The sequence below is a fragment of the Alligator mississippiensis genome, chromosome 3 (genome assembly GCF_030867095.1).
Source record: "Alligator mississippiensis isolate rAllMis1 chromosome 3, rAllMis1, whole genome shotgun sequence".
Classification (NCBI taxonomy): Eukaryota; Metazoa; Chordata; order Crocodylia; family Alligatoridae; genus Alligator; species Alligator mississippiensis.
The window spans coordinates 206,049,059-206,064,579 of record NC_081826.1 but is presented as its reverse complement, the minus strand read 5'-3'; the positions used below and the strand labels follow the sequence as shown (position 1 = coordinate 206,064,579).

The 15,521-nt window shown below is 38.2% G+C and overlaps 1 protein-coding gene across 5 annotated transcripts in view; it reads left to right on the top strand.

Annotated features, from left to right (window-relative positions):
- The window catches only part of PTCH1 (patched 1), a 78,230-nt gene that overhangs the window by 21,641 nt on the left and 41,068 nt on the right, over window positions 1-15,521 (top strand). For all 5 annotated transcript variants that reach the window (XM_019478072.2, XM_006266607.4, XM_014608746.3 and 2 more), the window contains 5 exons: window positions 9,836-10,025; window positions 11,325-11,394; window positions 11,503-11,594; window positions 12,997-13,195; window positions 15,376-15,497. In XM_019478072.2, coding sequence (XP_019333617.1) covers window positions 9,836-10,025; window positions 11,325-11,394; window positions 11,503-11,594; window positions 12,997-13,195; window positions 15,376-15,497 — 673 coding nt within the window. The remainder of the gene's footprint in view (window positions 1-9,835; window positions 10,026-11,324; window positions 11,395-11,502; window positions 11,595-12,996; window positions 13,196-15,375; window positions 15,498-15,521) is intronic.

Sequence of the window (15,521 nt, the reverse complement as noted above, 5' to 3'; positions counted from 1 at the left end):
TGACCTGACCTGATTGTGTCCAACAGTGAGAGCAGTTCTGCTTCAGTGCAAAGCCATTCAAAAGGAAGCTGCTTAGGCAACAACAGATGGTACAGCAAGCAGCTGGTAGGGAATACTTGAAAGAAACTGTACCCTGTTTCATAACATGTTCATTCCTTTCATTTTTCTATATGTTAGTTTTGCTGTCTAAAAACACTATTCGGAAAATGGTCTCCCCTAAAATGTTCTGCCGGATGTTCTTGTTCTGCATAGATGTTTTTTTTCCTCCTTTAAAAAATCCATTTGAAATTTGTGCTACTCTATGGAAAGGTCCCTGAGAGTACAGATGAAAAGACTTAAAAATGCTGCTTTTAACCACACAGGAAAACAATTACATATTCGGGGAAAGGGCACTGGGAGGTTAAATGAAAAGTTGGGTCTAGAGGAAAGCTGACTGCTGTGGGACAACACAGCAAATTGTTTTCAACCTATTATCCAGCAGAAGCTCTTAGACAAGTTAAAGTAACTTAAATCAATTATAGTCAGCTGTCTTAAAATCATTAGGCCAAACCATAAAACCTTTACTCACTTTTTTTCTCAGGCAAAACTACCAGAAATTTCTATAGGTATTTAGACTGAGTAAGGACCTCAGTGTTTGACCTCCTATTTATAACACAAAATGTTTGCTTAAATTATTCAGAATTAAGTATTATAAGGGAGAGCTCCTCAGCTGGTGTTAATTGTCATAGCACCATGAAATCAATGGAGCTGTAATAATTTATGCTTGATGTGAATCTCTTTCCCTGGTTTTCAGTACATTGGAGATAAGAGTTCTTTATTTCTCTGTAGAATTTTCCAAGCTAGGCAGCAGTTAGCTTAGGCTTTTCCACCTGACAAATGTGCCTCTGCTCTGACCTGAAGGGACCACCACTTTGGGAAAGAGGATAGTTCATTTTCTATGTCCATTCATTTCTCATTGAGACCTTCAACAAGGATACCAATTGTGATGGTGGATTTTATAATATGGACACCTGCCCACTATGAAATGGACTGAGACCACCAACTCATTTCACATAAGCTATCAAACAGCTGTCAGATGGTAAACAACTTGTGGTCATTATTGTTCCTGGTTGGATTAGAACCAGTGACCCAGAGGTGAACAGCTCCATATCCTGTTACCAAGGACATGTGTCCCTGCTTGGTAAACATCTACTGAGTTTTAAATTTAACTGGAAAGTATGAGTAACTCTAAAAAAGCAGAAGAAAACACTTTTATAACTTATTTTCATGCTTCTTTCATTATTTTTGCAGTCTCTTGTATAGTTCTTCCTGCCCTTTTTCATTAGAGAGAAGCATCAAGTTAAGAGATATCAGAAAGCATAAGAACATTTGGTTTATTTTATTTTGTATAAAATGTAAAACATCTATTTGACTGTGGAAAATACAAATATACAAAAGTAAAATGAAAGCATTTATTTAAAAAAGAAAAATGTTCAACCATTAAAATTATGAATGTTTTCAAACATGACCTGAAGCAACTATTATTGGGCTGCTTTCCTGAGTCTGCGGGCAACTCAAGTGCCTTTGTTGCTACCCCAAGATCTGTCAGACTTCATTAGATTGAAAACTGTCCCTAATCCTGTGCATTTTAATTCTTACTATTCATGACCCTGTATGCATTAGTGAAATCTGTAACATGAAGTTTAGAGTCAGTAAATACAGGTACTCCTCACTTAACGACCTACCTGTTTAACGACCGCGCGGACTTACGACCAGCTCTCTGAGCAGTCGGTATTGTACGAAACGTATTGTGGAAACGGCAACGCGGCGTCTCAAGCCAAGGCATGCAGTATCAAGGGGCGGCTTCTTGCTTATCGACCAATTCGCTTAACGACCTAGTCACAGGAACGGAACTCGGTCGTTAAGTGAGGAGTGCCTGTACTGGACTCTTCTGAGTAAGAGGAGCACAGTATAACCTTTTGTGACCTAAGCTTTTATCATAAGGTAGAAGCCAGGAAACAAAGTGTCATCTTTTGAAGCACTTGAATGCAGGGTTACAATATTATTGGTTTATGCTATTAAAAGAAAACTGAAGCTTTGGCTAACAACTGAAGCCACCTGAATCCTTCAACGTTGAAAGTACATCAAGTGACATTATACTATCTTTTTATAAATCACAGCTTGTTTACTATGGCATTCTGTGTAATAGCAGGCAACAGACTACAAAGCTTAAGGAACTCGTTCTGTCATTTATTTTTGATAGATCAGTTCAGACTGTCCATGCCAAGCCTTATTTTGTGAAATGAAATGGGTGAGCAGAAAAATCAGTACAAAGACGAAATAAGAAATTTTAATAACGGCCTAGTGGATTCAAAAGTGCATGCTTCATTTTATGAGAATATTGCAGTATGCCTCACAATACATTATTAAGATTGGTTGTTTGTAAATTTACGCTTGGAAAGATCATTTTTAGCATACAGACTTCTAACAAACGTCATAAACTAAAGACAACCATCTAGCAAACTATAACAGAAAAAATAATAAACCTGTAGCAAGAGAAAATACTGGATATCAGACAGAAAGTGGCCACGGTAACACCGCCATCTACAGAACAGACATCCAAACCATACTAAGAAGGACATTGTTTCTGTTGCTTAAGGACCAACAAAATTGTTGTTGACAGTGCTTACATGCTGGCAAAACTAAGATACAGTAGCTGACATTAAAAAACAGAAGGAACAGTATATATAAATGCCAGGTACTAGAGACACTTCAGATGCCAGGCCAAAGGCTATCAAAGAAACTGTAGTTTGTAGTTTAAGAATAACTGTTTATTTGATCAGAAAACTACTGTGATTAGAGATAAGCATTAATCATTGTTCAGGAGGAGGCAGGATAATCTCACCTAGCAGGGAAATACAACTCTAAACTCAACTTTTCATATAGAGGTTTCTGTATTGCTTGGGTTTAGTTTAGCATTATGTATTTGTATGTACTTTTGATTAGTAATGAAAAGGAAGATGTCACTTGGACTTGTTACTGACCCTTGCTATATGACAGGCATGAAATTTTACAAACCTAATACACATGGCATGGCATGACATGACATGACATGACATAGGCCAGGAGATGAAGGTCAGTATGGATTACTGGCATGCGTATGAGTCACACAGGTATTCTAAAACTAAATAAATTCATTTAAGTCAGGTTCACTTTGCTGCTACTTGGAAAAGGTCTGAGCATTATCAGGTGGATGCCTTGGAGGAAAAAAGGAAACACAATCAGGACAAGATAGGAAAGAAAGAGGAAAACTAGAGTGCACCCTTATCCAACAGCCACGAAACAGACTTGAGAAATGGATACAGTAGAAAAGTGTTCTACTCCTTTAAATTGGGGAGGCCCTGCCCTACACAATGTTACTTCATGGATGTGGTCACACAGCTGTTTCTCAGCCTGTTTAGTGAGCTTTCCTTCTTGAGGCAGCGTGTCAAGGGTGTAATTTTTCAAAATATGTTTCTTACACTTATCAAGTTGTGTTTTCCTGTGTCTGTTTTTATAATATAATCCCCACTGTTTAGGTTATGATACGTATCACAAATTGCAGGGGAGTGGGCGTTGATGTTGCCCAAACAGTAAATAAAAGCACTCTAAGATCCATAAGAAGACACTGGAAACTAAGTTGTGTTTGTGTGTGTCTTTGAATTGAAGATTCATGAGAATTGGGATGAATAAATTGTACTTAGGATCTTGGTGACTTGTGCTATGGCAGGTGGACGCAGTTTCAGTGCTTTATGATGAACTGGAATCTGTAACCTATAATGTTCTAATAATATAGATTTTGTACCTCTTACTAAAAATGAAAAATTACCATAAAAATATGGTTGAAAGGGTGAAAGAGGTCAGTTCTCAAGGAAGGATCATCTGTCTAAACCAGCCCAGAGAATTGTTTATCTGGCCTGCACTTAAAAATTTCCAGTGATGGAGATTCTGCAACTTTTTTAAGTAGTCTGTCCCAAGACAATTTCTAAGTGTGGGGCAGAATTTTTAAACTATAATTTTATTTTATTTAATTTTCCAGGGGAGGGGGAGGGGGTATCCAATGAACATACCCTCAAGAGGGCAGGTGATCAGTGCCATATTTTCTTGCATAAAACACCTGGGGGGGGGGGGGAGTGGGCTTCCCCTACAAACCAGCTAGGAGAAAGTTGGGTACATACTATGTGCAAGAACTATTGTTCTCCAGAGGTCCAGAGATTTGGTAATGGAGGAACAGTGGCAGTGTTAACTGCCATGGTTCTCAGAGCTGCTCTGGGAGCAACAGCAATTTAACACTGCTACCACTACCCCACCATAAAATCTCCAGACCCTTGGGGAGCCCCCCAACACACTGACATGGCACGGTGCACTGGATCAGGCTAGCATGAAGGGTCAGTCCTGAGACTGAACCCAGTGTGTGGCCCCAGCCCTTACAAGCCAGATTGAGCCAGTGTGCAGCCCCAGCCCCAGCATGTGACTCCAGCCCCAGTGCACAGCCCCGCACCTGACATGATAGATCAGGCAGAGTCAGTCTGTGGTTGCACCTGGTCTGCAGTCCCAGCTCTGCAGATCTCAGATTGCAGATACTTACTGTATTCCAAGCTAAAATCTTTTTTCCTTTTTGCAGCCTTCCAAAAGCAGGCTATGTGTTATATTCAGGGGTGTGCTGCATGTGAGAAAATATGGTGCTTCCTAACAAATTAAACATCATGTAGGTGTCTCAGGTTGCCCCTGCAAAAATTGAAGCATGCAAAATCATTAGTCATTTAGGAAAACTTGTCCTCACTGTCCAAGTTATGCCCTTCATATCCATATACAAACATCTAAGGACTTATTTTTTCCTAAGGTCTTTGGCTTAGGGAGGTCTTTGTGAGAGGGTAGGCATTTGATAAAGACATTTCCAATGCAGTTGCATGCAAGATAGCTACCAAATAGTTAATAAAGATAGTGCATTTATCTGAAAAAAATACCTCAGCCTATATGCTGTACTGTAATTCCAATCATTTGAAATGGAGTGTTGCATGACTTCCTGAAATAGAAATCTTTTGTGCCCTTGAATGATAAGGTAGACAGCAAATTAATAAATAGTGCTTTTGGCTGTCACTCATTCTGTGATTTAGGGTTGAAGTTTGCTAGTGTAGCAGAAGTTAAGCTTATTCATAAAATGACTCTATCCAGAGGGAATTCCACTTTCTAGTAGCAGGTTCCAGAGTGCTTTATACGAGTAATAATATAATATTTTATAAATGCTTATGAGACGGATATAGCTAATACAACGAAGTGTAAGCTAGTTTTACTGAAATGAATGTAAGATCAGAATTACATAATCATTTTGAGACTATTAGTAAGTCACTGCAAGTCTGGCACTTAGGCAATTTCTAAGTCAAAACAAATATAGGACTGTAGTTGGAAAGAAGTGTTCAGTTCTGCTGTTTGGGAAATGTGTGCCAGTATTTTGAAGACATAGGGCAAGGTAGGACAAAGTTTAATTCTGTTGTGTGCTTCACAATTAAGGTATACTAAAGCACTTTGCAAAGTAATGACTGAGGTACTGAGAGTGTGACTCAAGGGCTTGGTAATGGGATACAGAGCCTTTCACCTCTAGGTCATTGGTTCAGAGCTGCCTCAGGTTAAGAATGACTAAAACTTGTTACCACCTGACAGCTGTTCTTTGGTCTGTAGGGAATAAAGTTGATGATCTTTGTCTAGTTTTCAGTGGACTGGTGTCCACATTCACAATTAACACTCTCTGCAGTCTTGTGAGAAATGCACTAAGGATTTAACATCTGATCCTGCTTCCATTTAAGTACAGGGAAAACTGCTATGCACACAAATAAGTGCAGGATCATGCTCTTAATGGGCATGAAGACTGAATTATTCTGTACTAATAGGGATGATCTCTCGAGGTCAAATCTGAAGTAGCCTAGTAGGGCTCTCTGAGGATAGTTTGCGCAGCCCTCTCCTGTGCTGTATTTGTCCTGTTGATGAAGAATGGGCTCCCCTCTTCAGAAATGCTAGCCTAGTATTTTTCGTAAGAGCTAACATTTACATAAAAAATTGTCTTGATGTGTTGCAGGTAGGAGGAAGATTCAGGCAGTGTGCACAAATTTAGCAGGCATCCTATGTTCAACATTAGCTCTTACACAAATTCCTGAACATTAGAAACTGATTTTTTTTTAAGAGGGAAAAGTTGGCCAGAATACTAAATATTATTATTCAGTTGTTTTGTTTTGTTTGGGGTGGAAGAGAGGAGGGTGGCTGTTTGTTTTTTGAAGGGGATAGTATTTTATTTCCATGGGACAGCCACCCAGAATCTGATGACACCTGTAACATCACACACACTGTGATGTTGTATTATCACTGGCCATGAGCCCAAGTTCTGATTTGTAATTTAAATCTGTCTTCTAGCCTGGAGGTAATAGTGCTACCAGCTCAGCTACACAGCCACTAAATCATAGGGAATCATGTAATACAGGGCTAGAATGCCATCAAGTGGTTCTGTTGATATAAAAAGTTATGAAAATGACAGGGCTTTTATCACTAAAACATTCAACTGGAATATTTTTTCTTTCCATATATTTGGTATATTTCTGTATGGTTTATTGATTACAAATTGTGTCATTGTTGCAATGTGCTACTGACCTCTTTATACAGAAACAGGTTGAACTCAATAATGTTCTGAGGTTTCTAAAAACATATTTGTTGTTTCCATCTTAAAGAGCAATAGTGCAGAATAGGAAAAACGGGAGGGAAGCATAATTTTCATGGCTTAGAGAATTTTCCATAGTGTGAATGGTTTAGTGGGAATTTTCTGACCCATGCATTTCATGTTTATTTGATAAATATATATAACGAATGACAAACAGCAGAGTATACATGTGTTGGGAGGTATTGGCAAAGCTTGAGAACATAATGAGTTGAAGGCTTCAAGTAGACTTTAATGGTATTTTTTATGGTGGCTCTCTCTTCTAAGAACAGTTTCAGCCCCAGCTGTAGACACTTAAAAGGCAAGGAGAGAACAACTGAGGCTGCAGTAGTAATAAAAATAATCATTCGGGTGATTACAAAGGTGTTAAAATCTGTGGGCATTGCAGCCCCTAGTATTGTTTTTAGCATTCACTTAATTAAAATGAGAAAAGCAAATAGGGGTGGGGGGGGGAATCCTTTACTTTAGCATCTTTCTCCTTGTTCCTCACAGCTTTTGATATATATAGACTGGCCACATATATAGCCACTTGTTAAGTTGTCACATATCTATCTTCGACAGGCAGATTGTTCCTTTTCAATTGAATTTAGAAATTGTTAAAATATCTAAGTCACTGGCTCTAAATTATGTATTACTCCTTTTGGGAGATGAAAAATGCAAAATGAAACTTACCAGGCAAAATCATTAAATGGTGAAATTCTTGTTTAACAAGAATGCTGCCATGCACTGCATTTTCCACATTCTAGAATATATGTTTGCCCTCCTGATTACTTTTTTGTTGTTGTTGTTCCTGTATTAAATGCAAAGAACAAATGGTTCCTTTCCTAGTGACTGGCTGGTGTGATGTAATTTTGATTAGCTAAATCTGCTTGTTCAGTGAGGTTAATATAGTTTGACAGTACCTTGATTAGGAAGCAATAATTTCTGTTGATAGTAAACAGTTGGTCACTTTCAGCAGAGATGAGGAATGTCCTCTTTTGTCCTGCATAAGATTTAACCTGGTGGATAAAATGCTAATTAAATTCCAGTGGTAAAGTGATGTATTTATGAGTTAGTGGAAGGACATAGTGTGTAGCGCTATTAGTAAATATTTATACTGAGATAGCTCCCATGGCTCAAAGCAAATTGGGACATCACTATGTTTGGTGCTATAGAATCACAGGGAAAAAAGACAATCTCTGTTCTGCAGAGTTTGTACTCTAAATAATTCTGGAAAAGAATACAGACTGACTTTTTTGTAGAAGCCATAGATTATCACACATAGAGTATTACTGACACCTATGCAAGCTGAGTTAAATTTTATTAATGTATCATATTGCCCTATGGAGGCAAAAGGATGGATGATCATTAACCTAATGAAAAGCATTAAGATGTTATAAATAACTTTCATAAGAGCAATTCTACATCTTTGATGTATGGATGTATGTGCTAAGTAGCTGTTCAGTCTAGATCAATAATTTGGAGTACAGAGGTTGGTTTGTATTCACATTTAATTTTTATTTATTTAGTGTGAAATACTCAAAAAAGTGAAATAAGTATTTTTCTTGGGTTGTATTCACTGTACATAATTTTGTGTTACTGACTTCTTGCCATGAATTCAAAAGGTCAACAAAATATTTCTTGTCACACCTTACTAGCTGGGCTGCTAAAAAATGATAAGCTAATCGAAATTTCAGATTTGCAAGGCAGTGATTGCTAATTGTCAAAGTGACCTGGCTATTTTTTATAAGGTATGATGGGAGGTAATGCTGCATGTGGTTCATGCGGAGCTTTGCTCAGTTATTTATTTCTCAAATGAGCATTTGCTTTTCCAAACTAAGTATACTTTGAGAGAGAGGGAATCTATGTTCCATTGGCAGAGAATTACATTTTCATACCCCTCTTTCTACTGGGGCATACCTTCTTTTACTAGACTTCACTGGAATTATGTGAAGTGAGGTCTTCCTCCCAACATGAGCTAAAGGTATTTGAGTCTATCTCAGACATGTTTACAGGCATCAAAACTGGTCTCTAGCACGTGACTGGATACAAACCAGTCTCCAGTTAATATGCACATGGTTAACTTATAACAATGCTGATGGCATTTACAAATTCTCAGACATTGGTGGGAGGACACACACAGTGCCAAAGTGTATAGAATTAGGAAAATATAGAAACCAGATCAAGACTTGATGATTCATGTTGCTTGCCTATGAAATATATTAGGCAATGCATATATAATCTAGCTGAATGCTCTGTTTTTGTCAGCAGGACCATACTGCTTAGAAATTGCCTTGTTCCATTTCCCACCCTTGTAGTCTTCTGTGGTGAGGAAGATTGAATGAATATGGCTGCCTTTAGCATCTGTCAGCATTGTACTCCTTTGTTTCCTTTTTCTTTTCTGCCATCTCTTGCTATGGAGCACACAGACCATGTGGACTTACATGCAAACTTGGCCCATGATTTCTTGCATTAGCACAATACGTAGCTATTGGACAGATAGAGTGAATGGTCAAGTTTGGCAGGTTCTTTCTGTTGTACTCGAACTGGGCCTCACTATTTGTTGTGAATCTAACCTAATATTTTTACTTTTACCTAAGGCTTCAAAAAGTGCTCTTACTCATTTACTATTTCCCTCCTCCCTCCTTTTTTACTGAAGAGAAACATTTCCCCTTCTGCCATTGCCAAATTATTTAGGAGAATAGTGTAAATTGAAGCCATTTATCTTGAAATGTGCTATTGGAGCAGACTGTTTATACAAGTGTAAGAAATTGTAACATAGAAATATTTGGTCTGGTCTGCAAGGAAAAGGTTTCTCAATTTGTTTTTTTAAATTTCTACATATGGAATATTGGCTATAATGTAGAAAAAACGTGTCCAACAGATACTGATTTACACATGTCACTGTTTTAGTGCAGTTGGGACAATGGTTATTTTTTAATGGAGAGCATTTTTTTTTGTTAAACTATTGGATAAATTAATTTAATTTTGGCTTGCAAGTTACTTCAGCTGAAAACCAACTACAGTGTATTCCATATATATGGGAAAGTTGTTAGTAACCTGTGAGATTTTATATTGTGAATTAGGAGAAAGTTATTGTTGGCTAATACAGAGCTGTAAATATTTGTTTGTCAGTTGGTGGACGAGTAAGTCAGGAGTTAAATTACACACGTCACAAGATTGGAGAGGAGGCCATGTTTAATCCCCAGCTCATGATTCAGACACCACAGGAAGAGGGTGCTAATGTACTAACAACAGAAGCACTCAAACAGCACCTTGAATCTGCACTTCAAGCCAGCAGGGTACACATTTATATGTACAACAGGTAAGAGATGAAGCAAAGGTATTCCCTGTCATTTAACAACTTAAGTGTGGGCATCTGAGTTAGATGTACATACTTTCTTCTTTATGTGTATTTATGAAGGGCTAGCCCTTCAAAACACCTTTCCCTCAGGACTGCATTTTGATTTAAATTAGACTGTCAAGTCATAGGCATGTGTAAATGTTGTGTGGTGACAATGAGTGGTTGGATTTTAACAAATGAAGAAGGGACAAGAGACATTGGGTTATATCGTGAATCCCTTACTCATATGAGTAGTCCTGCACCCTTAGGCCTTCTGCTTGATAAAAGAGTAGCCAGAATAGCTGTGCCTACAAACTTTGTCATGTGGACACAGCTCTGCCATCAGAAGGTATCTACCACATCCACACCGTGGAGGTGTGCTACTATGGCTATGGTGGCAGCAACCCTAGGCTATAAACCTGAGGTTTAGTTACTCCCTAGGGGTGCATTTACATGACACGCTAAATGTGCAGTAGACTAATTCTTCTGCGCACTAGCACGTCACAGCAAAAGCCATGCTATTGCACTAATGTGCAGTAGAATTAGTCTGCTGCTCATTAGTGTCACTAAAAAGTCATGTGCCGGTTACTGTGCATTCATGTTAGTACCAGTTATTACAGGTACTAAACCTAACGCGCCATACTTATGGTGCATTAATGCATGTGTAGACATGCCCAGGATTACCTCTTACATAATAGAGACAGTGGTCAGGAATGTGATCTCATTCAGCCCTGTGGAGGAGGGTGAACCATGTTTTCCTTTGCATATCTAGCTGGTGCAAAGCTGACTTGACCCCCCTGCCCCTACCTGTCCATTTGTTCCTACAGGGAACATCTCTAGTGTAGTTTGTGTACACCCTTAGTGCCAGGACCTATGGTGACAGTAGCTGTAACACATGCATGCGAGGAGCAGAAACTTTCCCTAACTCCCTGGTTAGGACTAGGAATGTTCTAGCCCTGGGAGACAAATTCTGACCTCCACCACCCATCACACTGTTGTCCCACCTAAAGCACCAGATTCGACTTCCTTTCGTCCACTTATTACAGCAAAAATAGCTTTCTTGTTTTTAAATGTTTGTATGCATGTTGCTTGCCATAGCTAATGTAAACTTTCCTAGAGTTTGCACCCCAAAAAAGGCCTTTTCTTTGTGATGTGCTAGCTTCAAACAAGACCTTCCTTTCCCAGTAGCTATCTGGAAGTAGGACCCCACAGAGAATTTTAATTATAAATGTGTTGTGTTTATATTGCACATTTGTGGAACCATGTTTTTCTTTATTACAGGCAATGGAAATTGGAACATTTATGTTATAAATCAGGAGAACTTATCACAGAAGCAGGTTACATGGACCAGGTAAACTTACCATGTTTGGTTTATAAACATTTTCCTTTCCCACATTTTAACTAGTGTTCATTTGTTCTAATCTAAGTACATGTTTTTGTTCTCTTCTAACTTTGACAGATTATAGAATATCTTTACCCTTGTTTAATTATCACTCCTTTGGACTGCTTTTGGGAGGGGGCAAAATTACAGTCAGGAACTGCCTATCTACTGTAAGTGTACTCTTTTGTTTAATTTTATAGTTTGATTTTGTTTTTAATTGTCAAACTGTGCATGCTTTAGTTATATTCCCATTGTTCATTCAGATGCTGGTTTAACCAAGAACTAAAATCACTGCTAGTCAGAAAATATGTATCAATTTTGTATTTTAATTGAGCAAAAAAAGCTCCACAAATGTTCTTCCATTTCTTTTCTTAGAAGCTGATTTATAGCTATCAAATTAAGTTTTGTTCATTCATTTTTAACATCTGTCTTAACAAACTAAAGAAAATGCAGATTCTTAGTATTTGTGAACTTTTAAAGTTATTTGCTTTTTTTTTAATAAATTTTGTTCTTTTTGTTTTTATTTTCTAAAACTACAAACACACTGATTGCCTGGGAATTCAGTTTAGCTGTTGATAAATGTATGTGCATAGTTATCTTGAGCAAAATCTCAAGTCTTCCTAAGGAGTAAAAAGCTAATCCTTTGTTTACTAGGTCATTAAAGAAACCAAAAATGCTATCTTTTATGGAGGTTTTCCAAAGCCTACGGAGTGTGATATTACATGCACTGGATTCTTCAAAGAATTAATTGTTAATCTGCGCAGACATTTTTGGTTAATTATGCAAGAGTTAGTGTTTTGAGTTATTGTCTCTGCCCTGGTTTGCATGTCTCTGTAAAAGCAATTTGCAATGGCCATCTCCTAACCTTTAGTGTACAGTTTTAGATGGGGAAATAAGGGGTTTGTGTTTTCTGGTTGGGAGATTCGGAATAATGACTTAAGCCTGGTTAAGCAGATACAGTGTGGTTTGAACCACAAAATAAGGCAGCCAAAAGCCTTTCGGGTCTGTCAACATCACAAATTCAAAAGTGGGGGGTGGGAGAAGTGGCAGTGATAGTGGTGATGGCTGTGGCAGCAGGGGAGTTTACTGGGGTTGCCAAGCTATCAGGGAATTTGGAGGAACTATAGGAGAGAAGAAATTCAGATGTTTTGATTGATTATATTTGCAAAACCAAAGACTAGTAAGTGGTAATCTGACATGTGAAAGTCTTTCTCCCTTTGTCCCCTACCCTTCTGTTTGGTATTACCTCTTTGAAGTAGCAGATGACTTCTTTTTGTTATTAAGCAATATAGAAGTAATGGAAGTAAATTAAAATGTAAATATTCACTTTATTAGATGTTGTTTCTCAGTTGTAAGACTAACCTCTTCCTATCGAATATTTTCATCAGGCTGCATCAGGACTATAAGAAAAAATTGTAAATAAATCTGATTAAAATGTAGTTTAAGTTTATATTGTAGCTTCCCAAAGAACATTGCAACCCATGCCAAAGTACATAAAATAGCATTTAAATCTATAAATATGAATTTTAAAATAAAATATTTTAATCATACCATGCTTAATTTTTTTTGCAGAGGAAAGCCTCCTTTGCAGTGGATAAACTTTGACCCCTTAGAATTTTTGGAAGAGTTAAAGAAAATAAACTATCAAGTAGAGAGCTGGGAGGAAATGCTGAATAAAGCAGAGGTTGGTCATGGTTACATGGATCGACCTTGCCTGAATCCTGCTGATCCTGATTGCCCAGTCACAGCCCCCAATAAAAATTCAACCAAAGTAAGTTTGCTCGTCACCTGTTGACTGTTCCAGGGAAGTGAAGATTATATCATTTTTAAAACAACATAACTTTCTAGCTATCTTTGTTATTCAGTTCCTGTTGTATACCTTTAACCAAAGAGCTGCTATTTTTTTCCTTAGTCTGTGAGCTAATGCATTGCCCTGGATGCTTAGTGTCAAGTTATAGTTCTTCAGCCACTGAGGTGGCAACATGGCAACTCATCTTTCTATCTGGAGCTCCAGCAAGCATTGTGCCTCAGGTGGACACAGGGGCTCCTAGAATGCAGGAGAAACACAACTACTGCTTCACATTGCCATGGATGTCCTTATTCTGTACAGAGACCAGTTTGGCTGACTTTTATAGGAGAATGGGGGGGAAAGTCTTTCACCCAACTTGACCTGCCCGCTCTGGCACACCGTGAGAAGTGTAGTCCCAGCAATGATGCTCCATGTGATTGAGCCTGATTCTGCTTCCAGTTACCCTGGTGTAAATCAAGAGTAAATATACTAAGATGAATGGGGTTACATCATCGTAAAATGGACTTTAGAGTAGGAGAATCAGGGCTGTTGTCTCTCTGAGTATAAGAACTCAAATTATGCTTGGTCCATCTGGAGAAGCCTAAGAGGAAGAGAAGGAAGACTTTTTGTCTTCTCTTTCCCCACCCCCTGATGCAGGGCTTGACACAAGCTGGCCGTTAGTATAATTTGTATTTCTTTTCTTTCCCACTTGACTCAGTCCTCACACAAAGACATTAACATGGAAGAACTCATGAAAAGAAAGAAAACTATCAAAGAAAAAGGCTCACTTCTTGAGGATTTTACTTTGAATTGAATGTGCTGGGAATCTATTCCACCTCACAGAAGTCATTGGAAGACAGTTGGTCAGTCCAACTCAATTCTAGTTAGAAGTTATGCACTAGATTTCAGTCAGAGTTTTTCTTGAATAAGGAGCTGCAGGATCAGACCATATATTTACATGACAAATAGTAGTTTCAGTGCTATTTTGAATATCATATTCAGGATGGGTATTCTAAACAGCATGTCTGCATGGGCAAACTAAGTAAATTAACCAGAAAAGTGTCAACAAAAAGGTGTCTACAAGGAGCTGAGTTTTATGCAGTAGTTATGCTTTATCTTATGTTAGAAATCAGTTCTGTCTTCATATTTCATTAGGAGCTTAGGTCTTCTTGTAAAGCAGTCATTTTGGAAGGCACCATGGCCCCCGTGGTTCCTCAGTCATAATATTTTGGAACCTCATTTCTTTTAATATATTTTCAGTTACTGTGGCCTCTTCATTGAAATGGTAATATGCTTTCCTTCCTTTCACTATCTCAGTTGGTATTTTTTATGTTTTAGAGATCAGAGCTCCTTAAGTCACAGCTTAGTGCCTATGTGAACACTTATTACATAAAATCGAGAGAGGCAAGGGTTTCTTAGCGTGATATCTTTTATTGGACCAACTACGTAGCTGGGATAAAGTTAGACAAGCCTTCAAGTGCATCACTTATACTACTATAATACTGAGAATAATAATGAGAAAACAAGCATGGCTAGTGAGAAAATTGTCTGTCTCATGTTTTGGCACATATGTGGAATAAGTATTTGGCATGTAAGTCACAATGTCCATCATATAATTATAAGGTTAATTTATATTTTAGACCAGTGGTGGTTATCCTCTGGCCCATGGGCTGAATCTGATGTGCTGGTCCTTGTCATTCAGCCCATGGAGAGCCTTAGTCTAGATGACACAGCCCGCATGCCAGATCATGCCATGTGTCAGGTTGGTTCTCAGCTGGATCCAGCATACAGGGATAAGCCAGCGCTTAGGGTCCATCCATGGCTGAATCCTGTGCCCTGGATCACACCTGTGGACTGACTCTACACACCACTCTACCCTGGATACAGCCCATAGACTGGGCTTGCAGGGGTGGAAGGCTGAGCACCACTGTCTTGCGCACTAAAACAAACCAAGTATGATTTGAAATTCGAAGACATTTCAGTCTTGTGAAAAACTTTGTCTAGGTTCAACTCCTTTGGTCATGAATGACTGCTCCTCTTGAATAATGTTTCTAGCATTTAATTTCCAATTTATTTAATTCTGATGTACTAACCGTTTACATAGGACATGATTTATACACTAATTTACATAGCCAAATAATTTCTCAATGACTTTATTTTAGCCTCTTGATGTGGCCCTTGTTTTAAGTGGTGGATGCTATGGATTGTCAAAAAAGTACATGCACTGGCAGGAGGAGCTGATTATAGGTGGTACAGTCAAGAACAGTTCTGGAAAGCTTGTCAGGTAAACATATACAATTTAAATTAT